General features: G+C 45.4%; 1 protein-coding gene across 3 annotated transcripts in view; it reads right to left on the bottom strand.

The window, feature by feature from the left end:
* LOC311363916 (SAM and SH3 domain-containing protein 1-like) overlaps positions 1-23071 on the bottom strand; it is a 52521-nt gene extending 29450 nt beyond the window's left edge. For all 3 annotated transcript variants that reach the window (XM_084483904.1, XM_084483905.1, XM_084483906.1), the window contains exons 1-4: positions 22348-23071; positions 14980-15108; positions 5051-5101; positions 4467-4516 (exon numbers count right to left, since the gene is read on the bottom strand). In XM_084483904.1, coding sequence (XP_084340030.1) covers positions 4467-4516; positions 5051-5101; positions 14980-15108; positions 22348-22467 — 350 coding nt within the window. In that variant the 5' untranslated portion in view covers positions 22468-23071. The remainder of the gene's footprint in view (positions 1-4466; positions 4517-5050; positions 5102-14979; positions 15109-22347) is intronic.
* Positions 23072-23374: the final 303 nt, after the last annotated feature.

Raw genomic sequence — 23374 nt, 5'->3', positions numbered from 1 at the left:
GTGTATGTGGGGAATAACTAGGATGACCAAATTCATGATGAGCATAGATTCTGGAGAGCTAGGCGGAACTTGACGAGGAGATTTTGGTAATTTTCTCGAAAAACATTGAATTATGCCAGCCTTTTCCCTTAACAAGGGAGTTACACCAAGTGTGAGGACAGAGAGGGTTGGTACAAAAGTGTGCACCCTGACATATTCTGCTTCTAATAACCCTGCAGAACCACTTGTGTGCACCCCGACAGATTGTGCTTCCACTAACCCTGCAGAACTACCTGCAAACGTGTCAGTTAGCGGATACAGCACATCAATTATGCAGTGCGACACAGGGCAAAATTAAATATGAAATGTGTCTTTATGGGAACCGCCAGGGACTATTAAGCCATTGACGCCATCACACACACCGTACCCAAGTACCTGCATCTCTCTCACACACACACACACACACACACACACACACACACACACACACACACACACACACACACACACACACACACACGTTGATCCTTGGTCCAGCGGTTGTCAGTGGTAATGTGTGAGTGGTCGGTGACAAGTTCAACAGGTCATTTCCATCTCCTGTGCTTGTGTGGGTGTGTGTGAATGGGGGAAATTTATTCAGAGCTTAAATGCCCAGCTACCATGGCAACATAATGAGATGCTAATTGAATGGAGGCCTGCACGGCCTTCAACCCCCATACCCCCCCCACCCCCTCTCCCCAATGACGGGCAGGGGCTGAGGCTAACGCTAAGAAGACTCACTCAATGGAAGCAACTTCAGTGGAGAGGGGCGCTATGCACGCTATAAATGAGTAACATTGGCACGCATACATGTGGCCAACACACACACACACACACACACACACACACACACACACACACACACACACACACACACACACACACACACACACACACACACACACACACACACACACACACACACACACACACACACACACACACACACTCTTGATGGAGCATGAGACATTTGTGCGGCTAGGCAACTTAATTGGTTTAGCCCTGAATCTTGGGCAAGCCTTTCTATTAGTATTCTGCTCTTTGCACCGAGGACAATTAATGGGAAAATGGGAGCGCGGTAACAAAACGTTTGCGAGGGAAAAAGGCAAGAAAAATCGGATCCCAGCCCTTAACTATAGGGCTGGCCACTCGCGCATGCAGGGAGACCAGCATGTATTTTAATGGCTGCAGTGTAAGGAACTTCTCCGCCCCGGGCGTATGTGTGGCGTGGAATGAGAATGACATGTTGGGAGAGCTGCCCTCCCCCGCCTGGGCCCTGTAGCAATACCCCCTCCCTTAATGACAACCCAGGCATGAGGTGTGTGTGTGTGTGTGTGTGCTATGGTATGCATGGTATCCGTGGGTGTGGGAAATACATTCCCGTCATGGGGTTGCCCGGACTACCCATTTTAGACTAGTCATATTAGCAATAGTTACCACAAAGTACAAACTGTACAGAGTGAGCAACCCGGGGGACAACTCTACTGCGGCCATGTCAGCTAGGATGGCACAGGGCTTGGAAGGGGAGAGAGAGAGAGCGAGAAAGGATGAGCTCATGTCTACTAATTACATAAGCAGGGATCATGTGATTTGGGCATCGCCAATCACAGATATGGCTTCATGGTCGACAGCTGCTAGAGCCACTGCAACACACACACACACACACACACACACACACACACACACACACACACACACACACACACACACACACACACACACACACACACACACACACACACACACACACACACACACACACGGTGTCTGCTAATGCGTTTTCACAGCTCTCAGCATATCCGGGTGACTGTCAAAGCCAAAACGTTGAAGGTCACAGGGTCACACTTGGCATGAGGGCATCTTTGACTATGACGGTAAAAGGTGTGCGTAGCATATAACTGTATGAATTTGCATTTCCAGCTAACTTGTACTTGTTTCCGCATCATCTACATTTTGTTCATGATGGGGGTGTATCCAAAGCAGACGGCTCACATGTCCTCGACCACCATCACAAATTACATCTTGTTAGTGTTGGACTTAGGCCCGGCTACAGGAATGCAATACATACTGATCTCCATGTCATACAAACACTACCGGTATTCTAAGCTTTATTAGTATTTGTGTGTGTGTGGCTCGGCCCTCTCTACTGATTAGGAACAAATAACTCCCACTCCACAATAGGAAGGGACCCCCTCACCCGCCATCCAATCAACATGTTATCTTCAGAGTTACGACCAGCATGTCAACGCCTCTGCTTTGTTGTCCCCTCTAAGCACAATGCATTATGGGAGCCATAGCCACTTCCTGCCAGCCCTTGCGTCCATGCAGACGGACAAGTGCTGGGGTGAAGAGCCCCGAGGAAGTCTGGGTAATCTCTTGCGTGGGGCTGTTATCCCACAGGGTAAGAGTTGAGGAGAGAGGCAGCACGCGTGTGCATGCATGCGTGCGTGCAGGGCATATATTTCAACATGTGTCAGTGCGTTAATAAAACAAGGGCCTAGGGGTCCCGGGGTCTAAAGGCTAAGACGGCATACGTGAGATGGGTTCACCAGAGGCAGTAATGATAACAAATGGAGAGGGACATGGGACAAGCCCAAACATTAAGGGAGGTGGTCCTCTCCCTCTCTCTCTCTCGTCCCCAGCCTACACAGAATGGGCCAGCAGACGTCATCCAACATTTGGCATCTGGATCGCATCACACGGCTGTTTTTTTGTCCGTGCACCAGAGGCAGCACAGCCGTGACCAGAGACGATCAGGGCTGAGGTATGTGCTTCCTCTGTCGCACGTGGCACTCATGTGATCGCACCAGGAGGAACACGTAAGAGAAGAAAGATGTATAAAGATATTGAATCCATATGGTGCGGTAGCTAGGGTGTTGGACTACCAACCAGAAAGGTACCGTGTTCGATCTCCCCCCCCATTCCCACAGTCTACCTGGGGGCTTACTGGAGCATTACAGCCGAACCCGCAGCTGTTTCCAAAAGAGTTGCTTTGGATAATAATGTCTGCTACATGATCCTATATACTAGTGACGCGTATATACACCACAGTGACACTTCGTGGTCTTTCGGCTGCAACTCTGCCAAAACCTATTGTTCGTGAGAAAGTTACGATTCGGTGAAGTACGTGAGTTTCTGATTATCGTTGAGCAAGCTTCCGGACACAGTTCTCTTTTACAGACACAAAGCCATGGGTCTTCTTGAGGGGAAGAGGCGACAGATAAAGCAGTACGGTGACCTCTTCAGTATAGTCGTGGGCAGAAAGAAACGGGGAACTCCAGCAACGTTCTTGCCATTCTTTGCAGATAATGTAAAAACAACTGGTTTAATAGGCCAAATCTGATTATGAGAGCATATTTGAGTTGGTGGGACTTCACTGCTGGGTGTTAAATTAGCACAATAACTGCAAAAACACAAATCTGTAAACTAAATAATGACTGCAGTTTTGAAATACCTCCATTTGAAAAAACAAATCTCACATCTGATACCAATGGGATCGACATCTGCCGAATTCCTTCACATGGGCCTTATTATTCTTTTTTTTCACAACATTGTTGGTATTATATGTGGTTTTGGTAATACCCACCCAGCACTGTTGAGTCATGTAAAATACCAACACACACACACACACACACACACACACACACACACACACACACACACACACACACACACACACACACACACACACACACACACACACACACACACACACACACACACACACACACCTTACAGTGTGAGGCTTACAGGAACCAGAGAAGAAGGAACACCCTGCCCATTCTCTATCCCGTCCTGCTTGTTCATGCTTCTTATCATCTGGTCATCATCACCCGCTCATTCTCCCCCTCACGCCGACCCCACGACTCCCCCAACACACAAACACAAAGGCGGGAAGGAAGTGTGAAGGGCCAGGGGACAGAGGGTGTGTGTCGGGGGAAGGGGGGGGGGGGGGTCCGGCCACGGCCCAGCCGGGCAGGTCAGTCACAGGAAGCACTTGCTTGGCTGGCTTCCTTTAACTTGTGACGGGAACTTGAACTGAGGACGGCCGGTCTAGAGAGCTGGGGGTACTTTTTGTGACCCCTTGCACACATTACACGGCACTTACAATAAGCTCAATACCAATCCAGGGATGTCTACTAATGCGTGGACTATGTCGACTCCTTTAGCTTATGGCAGATCACCTTTGAGACATATATTAACACTGGCCGCCTGTTGCCATCGGCCAAACTCAGTGACCTCCCGTCCCCCACGATGGCATGCGTTGGCTGCGCAACCCTCTCTAGCCACACACCACATCCATGAACAACGGTATATGTGCGTGCGTTCTTTGGTTACGGACACTGACATGACATGCTAAATCATGCTAAAATAGTCTGAGATGCGAGGTGATGTGTGGTGCTGCAGGAGGGCTACAAACAGCAAATGGAGAGGAAAGGCAGACTTACTTTCTGTCCGTCTCTGGCGTGGACACCTCGCTGCTGAGGCCCAAGGACTCCTGTGAACACAACGCAACAGGCCTGGCGTTAGATCGATGCTCTGTACAGTCGTCGACACCGTCACCATCTTACAACATTCACATTATTACATCGTTGTGATTTTATTGTTTTTTGTTTATTGTCCGATTGTTGTAAATATATTTTCAGATCGGCATGACATGCATGCTATGTCTTCAAGATTTAAGTTTATGTAAGCCTGTCTTAGATAATCTTACCTATACTGTGTATCTTTTGTAAATCATTGAGGTGAGTATGCCCTCTTTGCAATCGGGTGACATTTACCCACAAATGGTACAGCTACTCTGGTGTCGCCAACGTATGTTGGGGCTGATAAACGTTAAAGAAATGTCACTCGTTGCTCTTTATTCTCCTTTTAAAATTATTTTTCACCCTCATGTGTTGCTATTGCTGACACACCGGTTGTGTTTATCCAAATACAGTTGCACAACCCTGCGGGCACGACAATGACCCTGACTGTCATCGGTGTGTACAGCAGCGGTTATGTTGTACCACCTGAAAGGGGAAGGGCTCACCTGTATCTCAGAGCGAAGCTGGAGGGATGTGATGCTGGTGTCCAGTTTCTCCTGAAAGACAACAGAACAAGAGCAATGAGGGTCAATGTTTAGAGGTCACCGAAATTTGCCCGGCGACGGGAGCATGAGACGGCCTTGAAATGGTACACCTAGACGGCTAGAGGGAAGAAAGTGACCGCACAGGTAAATGAGCCCAGGTGTAGGAAAGGGCCTGAGGTAGACACACCTGAGGTAGTAAACACAGTGCAGGCCGTGAGCACGTGTGTGCTCATATCGACGACGCCCCCACAACAACACGCTACCCACATGTTGTAGTGGGTCAGGCTGTGTCCTAAAGTATTTTTTTTGTTGTTTTTTTTCTAAACCAGTGAGACCTGTTATTTTTGATGGGTTGGACTCGCACAAGGCAGGGCGGAGCGAAGTGCCACTGCCAAGTGGCAGATTCCGGATTTTCACGTCAACAACAATTCAGTCATGCCTTGCTCACGCGGAAACTGACTCGAAAACAGACAGTCAGGTCTGGCCTGATGAGGTGAGCCTCCCTCGTACGATACCTGCGTCACACTGGGTCCACCTCCTTTTCTTTCACCTCCTTGGCTTTCCAGACTGAACCTTTCCATACAGGTTGGAATAAACCTTCCAAAAATGCAGAGTCATTCAGCAGACACTTACCACAACAAGTTTAAGCCCAAAAAAAGAGCGTGGAGCGTGAATATTATTATTTTTGTCACACACACACACACACACACACACACACACACACACACACACACACACACACACACACACACACACACACACACACACACACACACACACACACACACACACACACACACACACACACACACAATACTGCTTATTTATACATTTTTTATATCACATTTTATATTGATTATTTTTTATATATGCCAAGGTTGTTTCTGTGTGTAATGCTGCTGCTACACTGCAATTTCCCAGCTTGGGATCAATAAAGTAAATCCATCCATCCATCCATCCATTTTTATCAATCTTTCTAGTACCGAAACACATATATATATAAATACACGATACTCAGGCCATCGTTATAGCACAGCAACATTTGCACAGATGGAGGTAAGACAGATAGGAGCTTCTGTATGTATTCAGCAGTCACCCTGTGTCTTGGCAATGGACCTAGAGAGAGGGAAACCGGAGGTCCCAACCACACCACCTCACTACACAGGAGCGCACTGTCAGATTCTGTTATCCGTTCTAAGCACATATGTTTTTTGGTATTCTCCTATTCTCCTCCGAATCAATGAGATAATTAAATTAAACAATGAACCACCCTTAATGCAGCAGGAAAGAAGGGTCCCCGGAATCAAGATGAATCGGCTTGCTAAACTGTAATTTTCATCCCATTTAGTAGAAATGTACACAGGAAAGTAGTATAATGGATACTCTACCTGTTGCATTTCCGAGAATGAAGAACCATGAGAAAAAAAGCTCACGGTTTGATAAGCTTTGATAAGTTCCCTTTTTCTACTCTCTATTTGGAGTGGGAGGGATTGGACTTGCTTTTAGTAAAACACCACTGTTGGTTTCAATGAGGAACTTGGGGATTACACTTGTGTTGCAACTAAAACTGTGGATACTACATGGAAGTGTTTGTGCCATGGCATTCCCAGGTGCTGCCCATAGTTAGTGTGGTCCATCCAGTTAATCAATTAGTAACAATGAGAGCATACCATACGTTCTATCAAAAAAGGCCTTGCAGGAAATGGACTAGCTAGCACATAAAAGCTAAAAGGTCAAGGAGTTACATTAACCGCTTCATGATTTCATAGAATTAAAAGAGATATTGAAATTGCACAATGCTGTTAACATGAGCACTTCAATTATATCAGTATCACCTTAAAGTGACTACAGACACTTATTAATGTAAATGCAGCAAAGGTAATCATTCATTCTGACACTGAGCTAGCTCATAATGGAACGCCGTGAAATCATTAACCTGTGCTTGCACCCATTCATAAAAGAGATTCAAGTCATTTAGCTTTAAAGAACGGTGGCATGGATTCATGGGTCATAACAGAGCTAGTTCCAGATCATGACACTCAAAGGAATGTTTGTTTGCAGCCTTAACCTTCGTTTTCTTTAACTAATTGCATTCTTAGCCAGCTGCTACAAATTAGGCTTTGACACAAAACCTTATCTTTCCAAAAAAACCTCTGACCAAATACATCCATTCTCAAAAATATAAAAGATACTAAGTCACAACAAAAAATAGCTATCCTCTAAGCCCAGTTTCAAAGTCAAGACCAGCTAATGGACATGGACAAACACTCTCAGAAGTACGGTTTTGTTTTTCCTTTCCTTTGGCTGAGTTCTGGACAAGGAAGTCTAGGCCCCCACCACCCCCATCCTTCCACTTAACTTAAAGTAGTGAGTGAGTGAGTGACTCTTAAAGAGTTAGAGACTTACTCAGAAGTGACCTAACCCCCTCTTAATGACCTCCTTGCAGGGTGGTAGCCTAAAGAACATCATCAAGTAAAAGCCATCAAGGAATGCTGAGCAGGCCAGAAAAGAATAGCGTTTAGCATAAACCCTACATTTATCATAAGAGGGATCAACAGAAGATAGAACCAGGCTTACGCCAGTCAGTCAGCCAGGCTGTCTGTACCTACAGGATTTCTTTCAGCTCAACCTAAACCGCTAGCTCATAATTTAGCTGGCCGTTTGTCTGTTACATTACTCAAGCAGACCAGGATCCGGACATCTTTCTCGTTGGAGGGGCTAGGGGGTTTGGTCGGAAGCGCTGTGGAAACATTCTGCCCAGTCGAGGGAGTAGGGGGATTCCCATAAGTCAATGAGCAGGTATGGTTTTTAGAAAAGTTGTTTTCGTAATTACAAAAAGACAGCGAACGCAATTGGACATGTGTCCACGTTGTGCACTACCGCAATGCAAAGACAGCATGGTAGCATGGAAGGCGGGCGGGGGAGGTATGCCTTTCTAAACGACTTTACAAGCTTACAGCAGAATCAAAGAATAAACTGGCACCGATCCCTTAAGCAAAGCAGGGGTTTGGCAGTTAGCTGTGGTTAAACAACCGAACTGAGGGAGCGCGACGCTGGCATAATCACACAAAGACACCGAGGCGCCATTCCACACAGGTGCACTCTTGTATGTGTGCACACGTGCACACGTACACAAGTACACACACACACACACACACACACAGGTTTTTCTTTTCATGTGTTTGATGTCTTTTGCTATCTGATGCTCCTTTGAAGGCGGCTCCAGTCTGTTGTGGCGAGGAGTGATACGCTGGTCTCTGGTTCTAGCCCGTGGGCACCGTGCCCAAGGGGGCTATGGAGTGGGCCTCTGTATGGACAGAGCCTCAGCCATGGACTGAGCTGCTGCTATGGAGGGCGCAGTATATAGACAGTGCACTGCACCAAAGGTGTCTGCGAGACATAGGCACAGGAAGCATAACGCACGCACCGCGAAGAAGGATGGTGCTTGCTCGATCGCAAAACGCACAAAACTCAGACGTGGATGAAGACACGCGGACAGGGACACGCACACGCACACACACACACACACACACACACACACACACACACAAATAAAAACACACTGCCGCCTCTACTTTCACAAGATAGAGCTCCTAAGAGACGAACAGAACAGGGAGAGTCTTTGTGTCCCTGCTTGGTCTAGGTCTTGGTCTGCCATCTTTGGGAAGGAAAGAGGGAGGGAGGAAAGGGCAGTGGGAGAAAAAAGACTAGGATGAAAGGATGTGTTTGGTAACAAAAAATAAATGAATAAATGAAACCCAAGTCAAACTCCATGCCCTCTTGCACGCATACACAAATACATAACAGACAATGTGTGTGATGAAATGTTCCATGATTTGTGTTGAGAACTCTTGCTGCAACATTGCTTGCTGTAGAACTCAAGAGTACGAGTTTCTCTTATCGACTTTGCACGTCGATGGAGGAGAATTGCAGCAGAGAACGGGGGAGGAGGAGTAGCACAACAGGAACAGCAGGCAAGCGCCTCACATATCTGACACGTAAGCTGAAGAGGAATACCTCAAACTGATCAAAGTGTGTGATCAAAGTATATGTGTGTGTCTATGTGGAAATGAGTTTGTGTCTGTCTGCATACGCGTTTGGACACACACACACACACACACCCCCCCCCACACCCAGAGGGAGCATGCTAGCCTTTACATGAACTCTTGAAAACTATAGCTGAGATACTGCCCTACTTAGTGAGTGTGTGTGTTTGTGTGTGTGCGTGCGTGTCGTGCACGTGTGTAAGTAAGACTCCAGTGTGCCGAGCTCGCTCCATAATTGCTTATGCATGACTGTATTGAATAAAAAAAAAGGCAAAAGAAGGAAAAGAGGAGGGGGAGAGATCTCCTTTGAATTATTGTCACGATGTCTGAAGGAAAACACACAGCCACCTTTCAATGAAAGAGGAACGCCGAGTTGAAACATACACGCACACATATGTGCAGAAACATTGTAAACATGTGTGGGTTCATGGTGGGGTGAAGGTTAGCAAAAGGGGGTAAGATTCTTCTGAATACTTCCCCAAAGGGAAACGGGCGTTTGTACTATTTTGACAACAAGGTCAGACACCGCATCTTGCGGGCTTGCGGCTATCGATTCAATGGAAAGGATGTCTGTGCTGGAGAAAGTGCAACACTTTTCGCATTCAATTCCACCACAGGGAAGAGTGCCCCCCCCCCCCCCCCCCCCTGACCAGGTGGCCTGGAGGTGCATGTGCCAACTGGCATGACTTAGTTAGCCCCCGTATGGGCGGGGTTTGGGGTGGGCTGGCATGTATACACGTGTGGTATGGCAACACCAGCAAAACAGCGTGTGTGTGCGCATGCTCGTGCGTGTGGGGGGTACTGTGGGCAGGTAAACCGAACATCAAAACCATCACGCCTGTTTTACAGGCCTTATCCTGAGGATCTCCGAACGATGCGCGCACGCACACACACACACACACACACGCACGCGCGCACGTCACTGCACAAACGTGTACGCACGCACATACATAAAGCAACGAGCGAGAGGAAGAGGAAAGGCAGGAAATCCTGGTTTTCTCAGTGGGGTTGGGGGGAGAGGCAGGGTGAACCACAGTCTACCATACCACCCGTAAGATGCTGTACTGACTGATTCCATTTATGGGAAAGCAGAGGGTGCACGTACACACACTAACACCTCACCCCGTGCTCTTTAAGAAGGGGTTCGGCGTGTTTGTAGTGTGGGTCTGCGAATTCCACCCGCAGCTCAAGAGGGAAATCAACCTGTGCAGTCTTTGTTATAGTCTCGAAATAAATACTAGCGTTACTACACATTCCAATGCCATAATCCGATTGACAAAGGCTCCGACATCAACCCTCGGGCAACTCCTGCACTAATCCTACAGCAACAAACGCCACCTATTGTGCACATTGTCTTTCTTGCTAGAGGGTTACACGGCAAGGGTAAATAAGCACCGGAGCAGGCTACAGAGTTTGTGTTTAGGTCTGCGTGCTGGGGGTCTAAATATCGCTTGAACTGGCGCGCGCTCCACGGGTGAAAGTTACCCGGGCGTTAACCCGTGACTACCCCCCGATGCTCACCTCACCTCACGGCAAAACAAAACACACAAAAGCACGCGGCGGCACGCATTCCAGCTCCCCCAGCTGACGGGCTAGAAAACCCATTACCCAACATTCCAGCGGGATCAACCTCGATGGCCGCTGATTTGTGTTCACTGTCAGAAATGTTTATCTCCATGGGGAAAGTGGGAAAGTGTGCTGGCCCGAACCCAGAGGATTTGGGTCACAACGGACACGTTTTCCAATGTTATCAGGAATGTCTGTTGACCCCGTGTTAACCTTAACCCCCACCTTGAGCAGGGAAAGAAAATGTGCTGAAAGACTCAAATTCCATAAATAGCAACACTGATTAATACAGTTAATACAATACGTTTCCCCCCTTTCCCCTCCCCCCTCGCTCATACATGTAGCTTGTGTCTCCAGATGCTGCTCCCCTGTCTGTGTTCTGACAGCGCCTGTCATTTCAAGTGTGAAATCTCCTTCAGGCTTCTCAGTCACCCTAACTGTCAGGCAGGTTTGTGAATGCCCCCGGCTCGTCTTTCCCGTAGCTTTTTATTCTTCCGCCTCTTGATGTTTTGGAGCATTTTCATAACTCAATTACCGACCACGGTGAGACAGCACTTCAGTGGCTGTCAGTTGGCACAGATTGACAAGATTAGAGCAAAGCAACATGAGTTTTTTGGAAAATAAAAAGGGGAGACAACCATCAATTTTTGACACTTATAGTACGTATAATAGGCGTAACCAAATGGGTCATTAGTAAATAGTCGTTTATTAGCATTTGCTACAGCATAGGATCTGCTACAGGCTAGATAGCATATTTTCACGTAATAATGAACTAATCCGGAACCAAAAATATTACCAGAAGATCATCACCAAAAGATCAAAACCGAAAAAAGATCAAGATTACCAACTGCAAATAAGGTTTTCTATTGAAACTGACATTGAGCTGAGGTTATTTTTAGAGGCAGTATCATGTGATGAAAATAATATACATTTAATTATACAAAAGATAATCATTATGAACCTCTACATTGCGTTGTTAAATAGTCAGCTGAGACACAGAATTCCTTTAGTGCACCAATACAAAGCTCTTCATCTTCATTCAATTCAAATCCAAATTCTAATCCTTTGTGCACTGAAATTTCCCAGCCGCAGTCACTTGAAACAACACATATATCCAAGCCCCTGAACATGCTACTTCCTCGCAATACTTTCCACTGGCCTACAGAAACAAGGCTTATCTGGCCGCCAGCCACACACGGAGTGAGAACCAGCCTGGAGCTGGGCAGCCAGCTCCAGGCCCCCTATAGGAGAACTGGCTGAACCCCACGAGAGATGCAGGCTAATCCGATGGGTCTCTTTCCCAAGGGATGTGTTTGTTTAACCCTTTGTGGCGTTCCGCTCCTCATAACACACACAAGAAGATGCGTGAGGCCCGACCGAGCGGAGGTCGGACAGGAAACGGGACCACAAGATAGCCATCTGGGGGATAGAGCCTCCATCATCGGTTCTCGGAGGCCTGCAGTGAAGTCCCTCAGCTCAACACAACAGGGACACATACCATCACTTAGTGGATGGAGAAGGGCCCTCTTGAGAGCCGGGAAGACGTGTTGGGAAAACCAAAACAAGCCAAAAGGCTGATTGAGGGAATCGAAAAGCACATGCAAAAAAAAAAAAAAAAAGAAGGAAGTCTTTGAAAACAGGGAACAAGGCCTAGAACACCGATTAAGTAGCCTACAAACACTAACAAACATGATGCCTTGAGCCACATGCCATTTTGATGCCTTTTTTTTTATTGGTTGGTTGTTATCCTGACCTACGCAAAGCAATTACAGAGGAATGGATGTCGGGGGCTGTGGGGTCTGGGATGTTTCAGTGGACAAACTTTTAACCTGGGTTATGCGAAAACATGAACCTTAGGGCACTCACTGTGAGTCGCCCCATTTTTCCACTGTCAACTGTCATGTTTAACATGACGGTTGACAGTGGAAAGTGACCCCCCTCAAACTCTTATTTGAGCCTGAGTCCAGTGCACAGAGAGGGTCAAGACCAGGGAGAGGCAGCAGCTACAATGACCTTTGGGTCCCAGATGCTCACTCAAGAATAACTTGTGTCTGTGGGATGCCTCAGCAATTATAGCTTGCTATCAATACGGTGTGTATTGATTTTGTATTAAAAGTGCAAGGTCCAAAAAAAACAAACATTATAAATAATTACATTTTTAGAATGAAACGGATATAGAGAAAGTCGAAGCCCCGAGTGGGACGTGATACGACAGGGACTTCCCTGAAGACCTAAAGACATTGTACCTTAGGGACTTGCACGGTAATCATGTCATCCTGCCAGTGTGACCCGATAACACCCCGACCTTCTGTGGCCAGCTGCTATTGGTCCCTTGGGACATAGCTAGATGAGACTGGCCGGCAGCCAGTGACTTTGGCACCCCCCTCATCACACAATAGTCGTTCCTCATTGCCCCTTTAAGCATGTGTTTGTCTGTCTAGATCCGATGCCTGCTTTCATTTCTCAGAGTTTTCCTCAGTTTTCCTCAGTACCATGGGATCCAGTCCCCAGTATTTTTCCAGAGTTAAAGTGCCATAGAGTTTGAGCCAATTGGCAAAGGCCAAGTCTTCGTCTACTGTCATGTCTCCAAGTCAGGAGACATGATACCGGTCCAGAGGGGAAAATGGTGCAGTGAAAGTGAGTTCAGTGGTATGATATGTTTACAGATTAACTTTGGAGGCTTCATAAGTTGTAGCCATTTTGTCAACTGGCAGAAGTTAGGCAAACCATTATTTAGCACTTTCCCCATGGTTAACGGCGAAATATGAACAGACATTTAATCGTCGATATGTGTTCAGGAGAGCGGTCTAATGATTGGGTAATGTACTAAACCACTTTTTGTTTTGCTTCCAACCAGGTCACAATTGTTATATATACGTAGGGCAGGATGTCTGAATAATGATGGAACAAAGGGATAAACGAATCGCCATATTGCTTTAATTCCTTCCCCTGCTTCAAACCACTTTTTGTTATCACGCAACCCCTACCCCCCTCACCCACCCCACGTTTCACCATCGCCCTTATTTTCCATGTTCAGAGTGCAGGCGGCCATTCTCCTCGGTTCTGCAGGATAAAGACTACAACCCTGATTGCTTCCTTCCCACTGGTTTTATGTCCTAAAGACAAAACTCAGACAAAACTCCTCCTGGCAATGCAACGCCCAGAGAGATGACCCACATTCTTCCCCAACATTCATACGGAGCAGCTCACTGAGCGGAGGAATAAAAAGAGGGAGAACTCGTTCAGTGGAGACACAAAGGGAACACAAAACACATGATCAGATGCAGGAACATCCCTCCGTAGTCTTGACATCACACTGGGCCCAAAAGTATTTATTTTCTGCTGCAAACTGTGAGAACAGGATGTCTGCCAGCAGCCCTTAGGGTGAAAAGCTCCATAAGTCACCTCTACGGTCCTGATCCGGGCTCCTGACCCAATAAATCAGAACCACATGGCCGGCTGCAGAGAGCACCAGCATATGTAACCTCCTTGATTACTTATCTATCAAAGGCAATACCTCTCTCCTCTGCCTCTCACTAAACCCCAGGTATAAGCAGTGACAAAGTGAAAGAGATAAAGGCATTTAAATGCTTTGTGTGTGTGCTTGTGAATATGCTTAAAGGAATTCCAAAAGGATTAATTCCTTTCTTCAGAATCGTTCTTATCATCTTGAAAGCCAGTCCTAAAGATAGCGGTTCTACTTGTCACCGAACGAGACATTTATTCCTTTAACTATCCTATAATTTGAGCTAAATGGTTTAAAAGGTAGAAGATGTCTGTTTTTTTTGGTATTTTTTTAATACATTTAAAGCCAAATTACGCAACTATCAAATAAAAATAGACGTAAAAGGGGGTTCTTGGGCGGTGTATGTCAAGAGATCTTCGCCCCATGTGGCAACACCAGTCGCATTCTTCCACATCTTTGTCTGTAGCTTGGCAACCAAAAGGGTGCCCCACTACCCTACATCCTACTCAAAGGACCCCCAAACCCCCCTGCAGGGCCCAGAACCCAGCTACATTCAGATCCTGAGAGGCCACCGTGCTGATTTTGGGTAAAAAAAGTCACCAACTCTACCCCCGCATGCATATTAATGCTTGTCCAATTTGTTGTTGTTTTTGTCAGTTTCCTAACAGCCAATGAATACCCTGTAATGTATTCTACACGTTGCACGTCGGGCTACACCGTTTCACACAATAATTGACAAAACATACATTACTGGGAGCTGAATTTGGAGCAAGCAAATTGCTGCTGGTTGTGTTACTACTGAAATCACTCACCATGTCGAGATCCTGGGAGACACGTCTCTTGCGTAGCTCCTCCATGCGGTCGCTGACGTCACTGAAGCAGGTGTTGTAGTACTCAGAGTACTCCTGGGCCAGGTCATCTATGTTGCCCAGCGAACCATCCTGGAGGAAGACAGGCGAGGGAGGGGAAGGGTTAGCCCAATTAGTTCCATTGACTCCACTCAGCAAATCCATTGACATCCAACGTGAGTGACATGATGACCTGCCCCGCAGCAGTTTCACGTGGTAAACACTAACTTGAAAAATTTGTAATAGACTATCTTGAAAACTTTCCCATGCATATACTGCTTTCAAATCTTCTACATTGATAATCTAACGATTTAGATTAGGTGTACATTGAGTAATAACAGCCCAACTACCAAAACAACGTTGAATTTGGGATATCCTGGTATTCAAAGCATAAGCGGTTATGTTTAGACTGGCGGCACATAGCATGGTTGACCTGACCTTTTAATTGACTATTCGTTTTACAAGATTTCCATTTACGTCAGATCACTGCGGGCACGTCAGTGTATGGTTAGGATATGTCACTGTGGCTCAATGTGAAACAAGGTGGTCAGGTTTATGTTTCATGTATTTGCCTCTACCCTCTACTGGGCCGTAGCACCCCTCCACACCCCATAAATAACAAGACACCCACTACTAGAACTAGAACGCAAACACATACCCACACGTGCATGTGTGGGCAAACTTCTGTTCTTTACACTTACCATACAAACACATCTAGGAATAACTTTACCTCAGTCTTCATATTTTAAACATTCAATATTATATGAAATCCTTCCCAAATAGTGACTTTGGCAGAACATTTTATTTTTCTGGGTTTGGTCATTCGCTGAGGCCAGAGTAAGGAACATCGTTTTGCCTCTTTGACATTCTGCGAACATTAATCCAAACATGCTCTTCCGGGCCGCTATAGTTTAGGCCAGCACAGTTCCTGTCTTTGTGTGCGAAACATATGTTTGGGGTTGAAGAAGGAAGCCCAGTCCCAAATAAGACTTTACTAAACTGGAATGCATGGCAGACTATTGTGGACAAATCTTTAGATCATGTTCAGAAACAGCCAGTCATCTGTGTAACCTTAACAACCCTTGCCCTTTGTGGGTGGGATAAGTGCTGAGAAAACAATAAACACTAATATATTTATTTCAACTAGCTTTAGCCAGAAACATGTGGATGCGTTTGACCACTGAACACAACAGCTGCCGTTTCTCTAATCCTAAACATTTTGCTATTAAAATGTTCACCGATCTAAAAGTACAAGGAAGATTTCTATTCAAGCCCAATTTCAGTGGTTGAGAACTTATATGTACATTCGATGTACATATGTAGAGTTTGATTTCTGAGCTCATCAATTTCAAGCAAACTTTTGAATAATGGGGGAAGCAAAATATATATATTACTAGGAAGGCTGACAACACTTCACTGGGCCTTGGTAAAGATGTAGCAGTGATGCCTGACTGTTGAATATTAATTCAGTGTTGATCTAATCTGTGCCAGGCAGACAGCTAGCATTAAGTCAGAGTTTAGAACAGCCTCTCTCTCAGTGTGTCTCTCTCAAGCAGACTCACTATCTTAGTGCCAGGCCTCGGCTGAATGGATCACTGTGGAGTGTATCTATGCCTGGGCCACACACGAACACACACACACACAAACATACACAACTGACCATTAGAGATCACCGCTGAGATGTGTTCTGTTAACACCTAGAACGGAAAAACAGCGCTGTGCACGTATCCACACAAACCGGGCATTCAAAAACAACATGGTGCTCTGACCAAATTGAGCCGGAACCAATACAGCAATTCAAGAACCTTCCTAAACCTGTACCTAAAACTGTCCGTATTTAAGTCCTGTCCTCCCTCCTGATTCGTTTAACCTCTTCACCCCATCTTGCTCTAAGAGTTGCATCTCTGTCCACACATATGGTTTGTGGATGCCTGGGAATCCCCATGGGTGCTCCCTCCTTGGGTTAAACACATGTTTTCCCCCTTCATCCCCCACAATGCCCCAAAGCATGGCCTCATTAGACCGATGCCGAGAGGTTTTAATATCCGTACGAATGCCAGGCCTGCACTGATCTATTCGCCGTCTCCGAGAGGAGGGCAGAGGAAATGTATTCTGAAGGAACGGCCCCAGACTGCCCAATTAAGGGATCGTGGTAATGGATTAGTCAGGGCGGAGTAGGGGGCAGCGGACAGAATCTGCACACTGCAGCAGATGCGAGGTTTGCTCTGAAACCACTCTGGACCCAGCGCTCCTGGGCAAAACTGCTGTTGGACGCCATGTAAGCCAGAGCTAATGCCCAGGTAAAGCCTCGCTCAGTCCGTCTGGGGCTCTGCTCGCCCATGGCGTAGAAATACGCATATTGTTTAAAGTTTCACATGTAGGTACAGTCAGTGTGTGTGTGTGTGTGTGTGTGTGTGTGTGTGTGTGTGTGTGTGTGTGTGTGTGTGTGTGTGTGTGTGTGTGTGTGTGTGTGTGTGTGTGTGTGTGTCTCTCTCTCTGACATGTCTTCTACAGCCGCTGTGAGCTCATCAAGAGCCTGTTACAGCTGGCTCCAGCTGGGAGGCTGTGAGTAGGGAGGCACCCCATAAAGCATATCTACACATAGATCTATATGTGTGTGTGTGTGTGTGTGTGTTTGTGCACGCATGTGTGTAAGAGACTGAAACAGAGCTGGGGATGGAAGAAATTACATGCAAGAGACTGATGATCACCCATGGAAAATGGGGAGTGAGATTGAGTATGCTAGAGTGACAGTGTGTGATTTGGCTGGGGGAGAATATTGGTGTGTTCCAATTTAAGAATGAATCTAACACTTGGGGGTGAGTATAAGGTCCTGAGTAGGGCCCGAGATTTTAGGTTGGGGTCAGGAAGGCATGGGGATGATTTGTGGGCCAAATGTGGTGTGAGAGGGGCTTAAACATCTGGTGTCTGGCATGAGAGACACTTGAAAGAAAACTATCTGTAATAAAACAGAGGAGGCGTGTTTCCTGCTGCTATAATATACAGGTCAGTGTATGGCTCTGTGTGTTATAGTGAGCATGGCAAAACAGTAACACAAGAGAATAAAGAGATTATTTACATAAGTTATACAAATTGTGGAGTGATAGATGTGGTCGTCTAGGGATGGGCTTTGATTGAGCTGGTTCTCAAATGCCTGGATGCACTAAACGCCAACACCCCATGTCCGATTCAGTCAATTGTTGCCTACACAATATAGAGCAAACAAAAGCAAAAGTATGCTCTTTCAAGATTAAACGTCCTATATTTACTGCTGAACACAGGTACAGGAAGATTCATGAGGACATTCAATTCCCTGTATGGCTTGTGCTGATTTAACTTTGCTAAATGACCAAGATTTTAATTATGTAAAGATTTTATAGTTTTGTATTGTTTACAACATGAGGACTATGGACTGGGAAATTTTTGTATCATATTGTTTTCAATCACATCAAGGTTCAAGGTAACTCATTCCTGTTGCAAGATGCGAGAGTTCATTTCCGGCCTCCAGCACAAATTAAATGAGAGGATTATAAATCGAGCACGAGTGAATGAAATTGCAAAGGTTATGTATCACATGAGATGAGGCAGTGCAGTTCAGCATGAGTGTGTGCATACAGCAGAAATAGCATTAAGGCCTAATGATCTCTGCTTGCTTAATCAATTAGCCATGGGAATCCTGGCATTCTTGTCACAGTGCCGGATGCATCTGAATGCAATAACTGGAACTAAGTATGGCCATGGCACTTGCAGCAGTTTGCATTTTAGATTAATATCATGTACTTGCATGATTATTGCACCTTTTGGGTTGCATATTCATGGTTAAATGCACTTATTGTGATTTGTTTTGCACAAAACCGAAATAAATGATATGTAACAGATAGACACTTGACATAACACTCTTAACTGACTGAGGGTCTCGCTGTCAAAAATGTATGTTTGTTAATTCTTAACTGGCTTACCAAGGAATTTGGACTAGTAACCCATCATTCAAAATGTCACATATATGTAAATCGTTTGGTTGTTTGACATCCATTTCTGACTGGGCTTACTCAACATCAAAAAGAACACCTTGTCCAATGCAAACACCACAGTATATTACTGTGATCATTAGTTGGAGGCATAATTTTAGGTAAGGTTAAAATTAAATCTAGTAAATCTAGTGGAACACTTCCCAAGTATTGTTATTGAACCCATCCACTGGAGGATCAAGCCTGATACATTCTTACATCTCTTGCTGTGTTCCCTTAAAGTTCCACAGAAATAAATGTATCTTATCAAAAGTGATCTGTATGTCACTCCTAATACATATATACACCATCATAAGGGTAACATATATCACAGAACAAATCTCTAGTTAAGTATATATACACAAGTATAAAACGGGGAAACCTCCAGCATGTGAGGCCCATTTCCTGGCTGCTGTCAACTAGTCATGTCCCCCGGCATGCTTAGAGAGCAGTGCCATGTTGCAGCTCTCACCACTGAATTAGTTACCTTTTCAACTTAACTTTTTAACTTGACACTCGACGAGTTCTGAGTCTGGTGTGTATTGGTCTGTTAAAGCTCCTCGGTTCACATTCCTGACTGTGCCGATTTGTCATAGTGAGGCGGTCACGTGGGTATTGAGTTATGGTGCACATGGCAGAAGCCATTGTTAAAAGGGACACTCTGGTGACTAGCCGTTCTGTAGAGAAGGAACAATGGCTACAGATGACAATAAAGTAATCCATCTGATGTAATGCAAGAACGTCACACAGCGCAATTACTTTCACCTGATACACACTCCCCTTGGCAAGCGATGCATGGGGCTGGGATAGCCCATCTTTGGCTTACATTGCCCTGCATTGTTGTCTCCCTTGAAACAATGGAGGCAACAGAATGATGTGGTTCTTCTGAGTCATAGATATGTCAACCTGTGGCTGTACCCAGAAAGATCGACTGTCCTGAGTTATTCAGTGGTGGATATTGAAGGTGGAATATTTCTTAGGATTTAGGTATCATCAAGGGCCCTTTCCACACATTACAAATAAGGAATAGGTATTTGCAATCCGCTAACTGTATATACGTGCTACTGGATGACACAGTCCAGACACACCACTGTGCTGTTGAAAAGTGACAGCAGGCTCTGTCATAAAGTTGGAACTGCTTCAACTCAGGATGCAACACATGCAAACAAGTGTGGTATTCACTATGGTAATCATCTACTTAATCTTTCAGCAGTCTGGTTTGTCAGCCAATGATTTCACCAGCCTTTTTCAACCTCAGACAAAAGGCAGTGATTGACTCGACTCCACGCAGATCATGCAATAGTCAGTTTAGTGAATAGTGTACCTCACTAGCTGCATTAGGACCTGGTCATCTTAACCAATGGTCATGCAGGAAGCCAGGAGGAAGACTGTCGAGGATAGGCAGGGCAATGAGTCAAAGTCCCATAACCACCCACAGAGCTTCCTGAGGATGTCTGTGAGTGTACGAGAATTCAGCATCATCACTTTTACAGAGGAAATCCACCAAGGCCCTATAACACCATGACAGGAGAGGTAATGGAGAACCAGGATGAGCACATCTGAGCTAATCTGGGAAATCACGTATGCATACTACATAAAAAGGTACATTGAACTATTTCTGTTTGCTGAAGGTGTGCTTCAGGAGTAGGATGGACTTGTAATCAAAACCTGAATTCAGCATAGGCACAAACATCAAGAGTGTTACCTAATAAACTTAAAAAGCTTCCTGCTAGAGAAAATCTTTAACCAGGCTCAGGTACAAAATGTAATATTCAGTTCAGACAAACCATGCCTCAGGAGGTAGCTAGAAGAGCCTTTAGGTCTCCAGAAGTGGGCTGCATTCAGCAATAAAACCCTACTCAAACATCAGTTAATCCAAACGCTTAACGCTGCTGCTACTCCAGCCCTATGACGCCCAAAACTGCCTTTGAATTTTAATCAATTTAAGGCCTGTTTACGCAGCTTCAAGCACCAATATATGACTGGCTCACATTGGCATTCTCATTAGACACATTCCACCCTGTGCTGACATGTATGGTTAACCTCAGGGACACAGGGAACAGAGAATAGCTCTGACCTTAGATCTACAGTCAAAATAATGAATCTCATTACAAGGTGACCAAACCTATATTGAACTTTAGCTGGATAATGAGCACATTCTGCAAATGTCCGTGACACGGTGGTACTTAACAGTCTTAACTCTATGTTGATATATTTTTGGGGATTATTATTTGTTTATGCACTTTTGTCTGATCCTAATCGGCAAAGACACCTATTATAACTGCCAAGTTTAGGCATGTCCTAAATTGCAAAACAATCAATGTTAAATCCATCTGGAACTTTAACGTATGCTTCAATGGGGTTTGGTTATACCCAATTTCAAAGGTCATTCCCACACAGGACCACCCCCCACAAAACAAAAGCCATTGAAAATGCATAACCTAGTGTGACAGCTATAAATAGCATTGCCATTTTAGCTTCAGGGTGATACGGTAAGACATTGTGCTTGGGTAACTGATTACAAAAATGGTATAAAGATACAAGATTGAAGATAAAATTGAACTAAAGAACAAAAAGTTGGTTCATCAACCATCTATATATCCATGTGTGTGTAAGAACAATGTGAAAGATAAGCAATGCCTGGGAGACATTTGGCTTCAGGCAATACAGCCATTTAAATATCCTAGCTAGGAGCAACTGTGATCTGTTGTCTTGCTTAATTCATTTTTTTCTTATTCTTATTATCTACATGACATTTCTAATCTAGTTGAATAGATGAGTACACATCAAGCACTAAAAAAAACAAAATAAAGAAGTTCGGCTATATATAATATATAGAAGTATACATTCTACAAATGTTCCTAATAGTTGTCATTCATGTTGTCTCTAACCTTCACTATCCACTATAACAGACCATCCTCGGTGGAACCATTCTGGTGGAGCTCAAAAGGAAAACATCACCACATGGAAATGTACTAAAACGACAACGTGGAATCAATCTGACCTACAGTTGTGAAAACACAGCGACCAAAGGGGGGTTAAATAATGCAACAACAGACAGAGCATACCATATTTTCACTCGACCTGGCTCCTGTATTGATTGAAATCTCGCGTATTTCGGGTTAGAGCTCCTCGTGAAAGAATCCCAAACCATATGCGTGAGGGGGTACAAAACGTGGGGCTCACCTGTGTTTTGATTCGTGATACGGCTAAACCAACGAGGTCACACAATAGCCAATAACGTTCCTTTAAGGGACGAGGGTGAGATGTTTGCATGTGATTAATCCTATTGTCCCTCCCATCAATATACCGTCCTAAAACTTACCAGCATTCCCATCACATCCGTCCACAGTTGGGAGAAGCTGTCGGACACCGCGCCGACCGCCTCGGGCTCCGCGGCGGCGGTGGTGGAGGAGGCAGCAGCGGCCCCCTGTTCACCTTCCATGACTTTTATCAAGTGCTATTTTTGCCACTAGCAAACTGACTCAAACCAAGCCCATGAGCAGCGGTCTTACAACAAACAATAGTTTAGATCCAACGTGATTGAATAGAAAGACCGTATTTAGCTTTCAGGCTTTTTTTTAAACAATTAAATGTTCTAAAAAGTGTGACAGGCGAAACAAGAGACGACATGGTGAGTCCATGTTCCCAGCGCGATGTTTTCTTCCAATGCAAACGCACCCCGCTTCTTGCCAAGTGAGTGAACAAGTCTGTTACAAAAACAACAACAATCGTAGTCCCGAGCTTTGCATGAGGTCATTAGTTCTCTAAACTTTTTTTCGGGGGTCCGACCCTGGGCACGAGCCGAATCCGATCCCAGGGAGACGTCGCTCACGTGAGGGAGCATACGTCTATAAAAACAATATATTCCTCCGGTCGTTGGAAGAAAATGAACGACGGCGGTTGATGTGAGCCACGAACAAAGTAACCGAGGAACTCCGAGTGTAACAGAGATGAAAAAAGTAAGTAAGATAGAGTTTAAAGAACTCGAGCCGGGTCGATATTCGTTCACGCTTGCTCCTTCAATAGTGAGCTCCCCCCTCGCTCCACCGCCCGTCTCACCGCTCGCCCGTCTCACGGCTCACCCGCTCCTCCCAGCGAAACATTACAGGAGCACAAAAGTTGGCCGTGTGTCAAAGAGTTTCTTTAGCTAGCTTCCAGTGCGGATAATCTTTCCTTTACATTGTTTATTTTTGGTAGGGTCGGGAAACTCATACACAAAAACCTCTAATGGGCATATACTGTGTGTATATATTGCTATTATTTCACCCAGACAGGGTTTAGGTGCTGTAGACTGTGTGCCCTACAGTGTGTATGTTTTCACGGGATGACATGCACCGTGGCATGTGCTA

Source organism: Micromesistius poutassou (assembly GCF_964030765.1).
Source record: "Micromesistius poutassou genome assembly, chromosome: 19".
In the NCBI taxonomy this organism is placed as follows: domain Eukaryota; kingdom Metazoa; phylum Chordata; class Actinopteri; order Gadiformes; family Gadidae; genus Micromesistius; species Micromesistius poutassou.
This window is presented reverse-complemented; position numbering and strand designations above follow the sequence as displayed.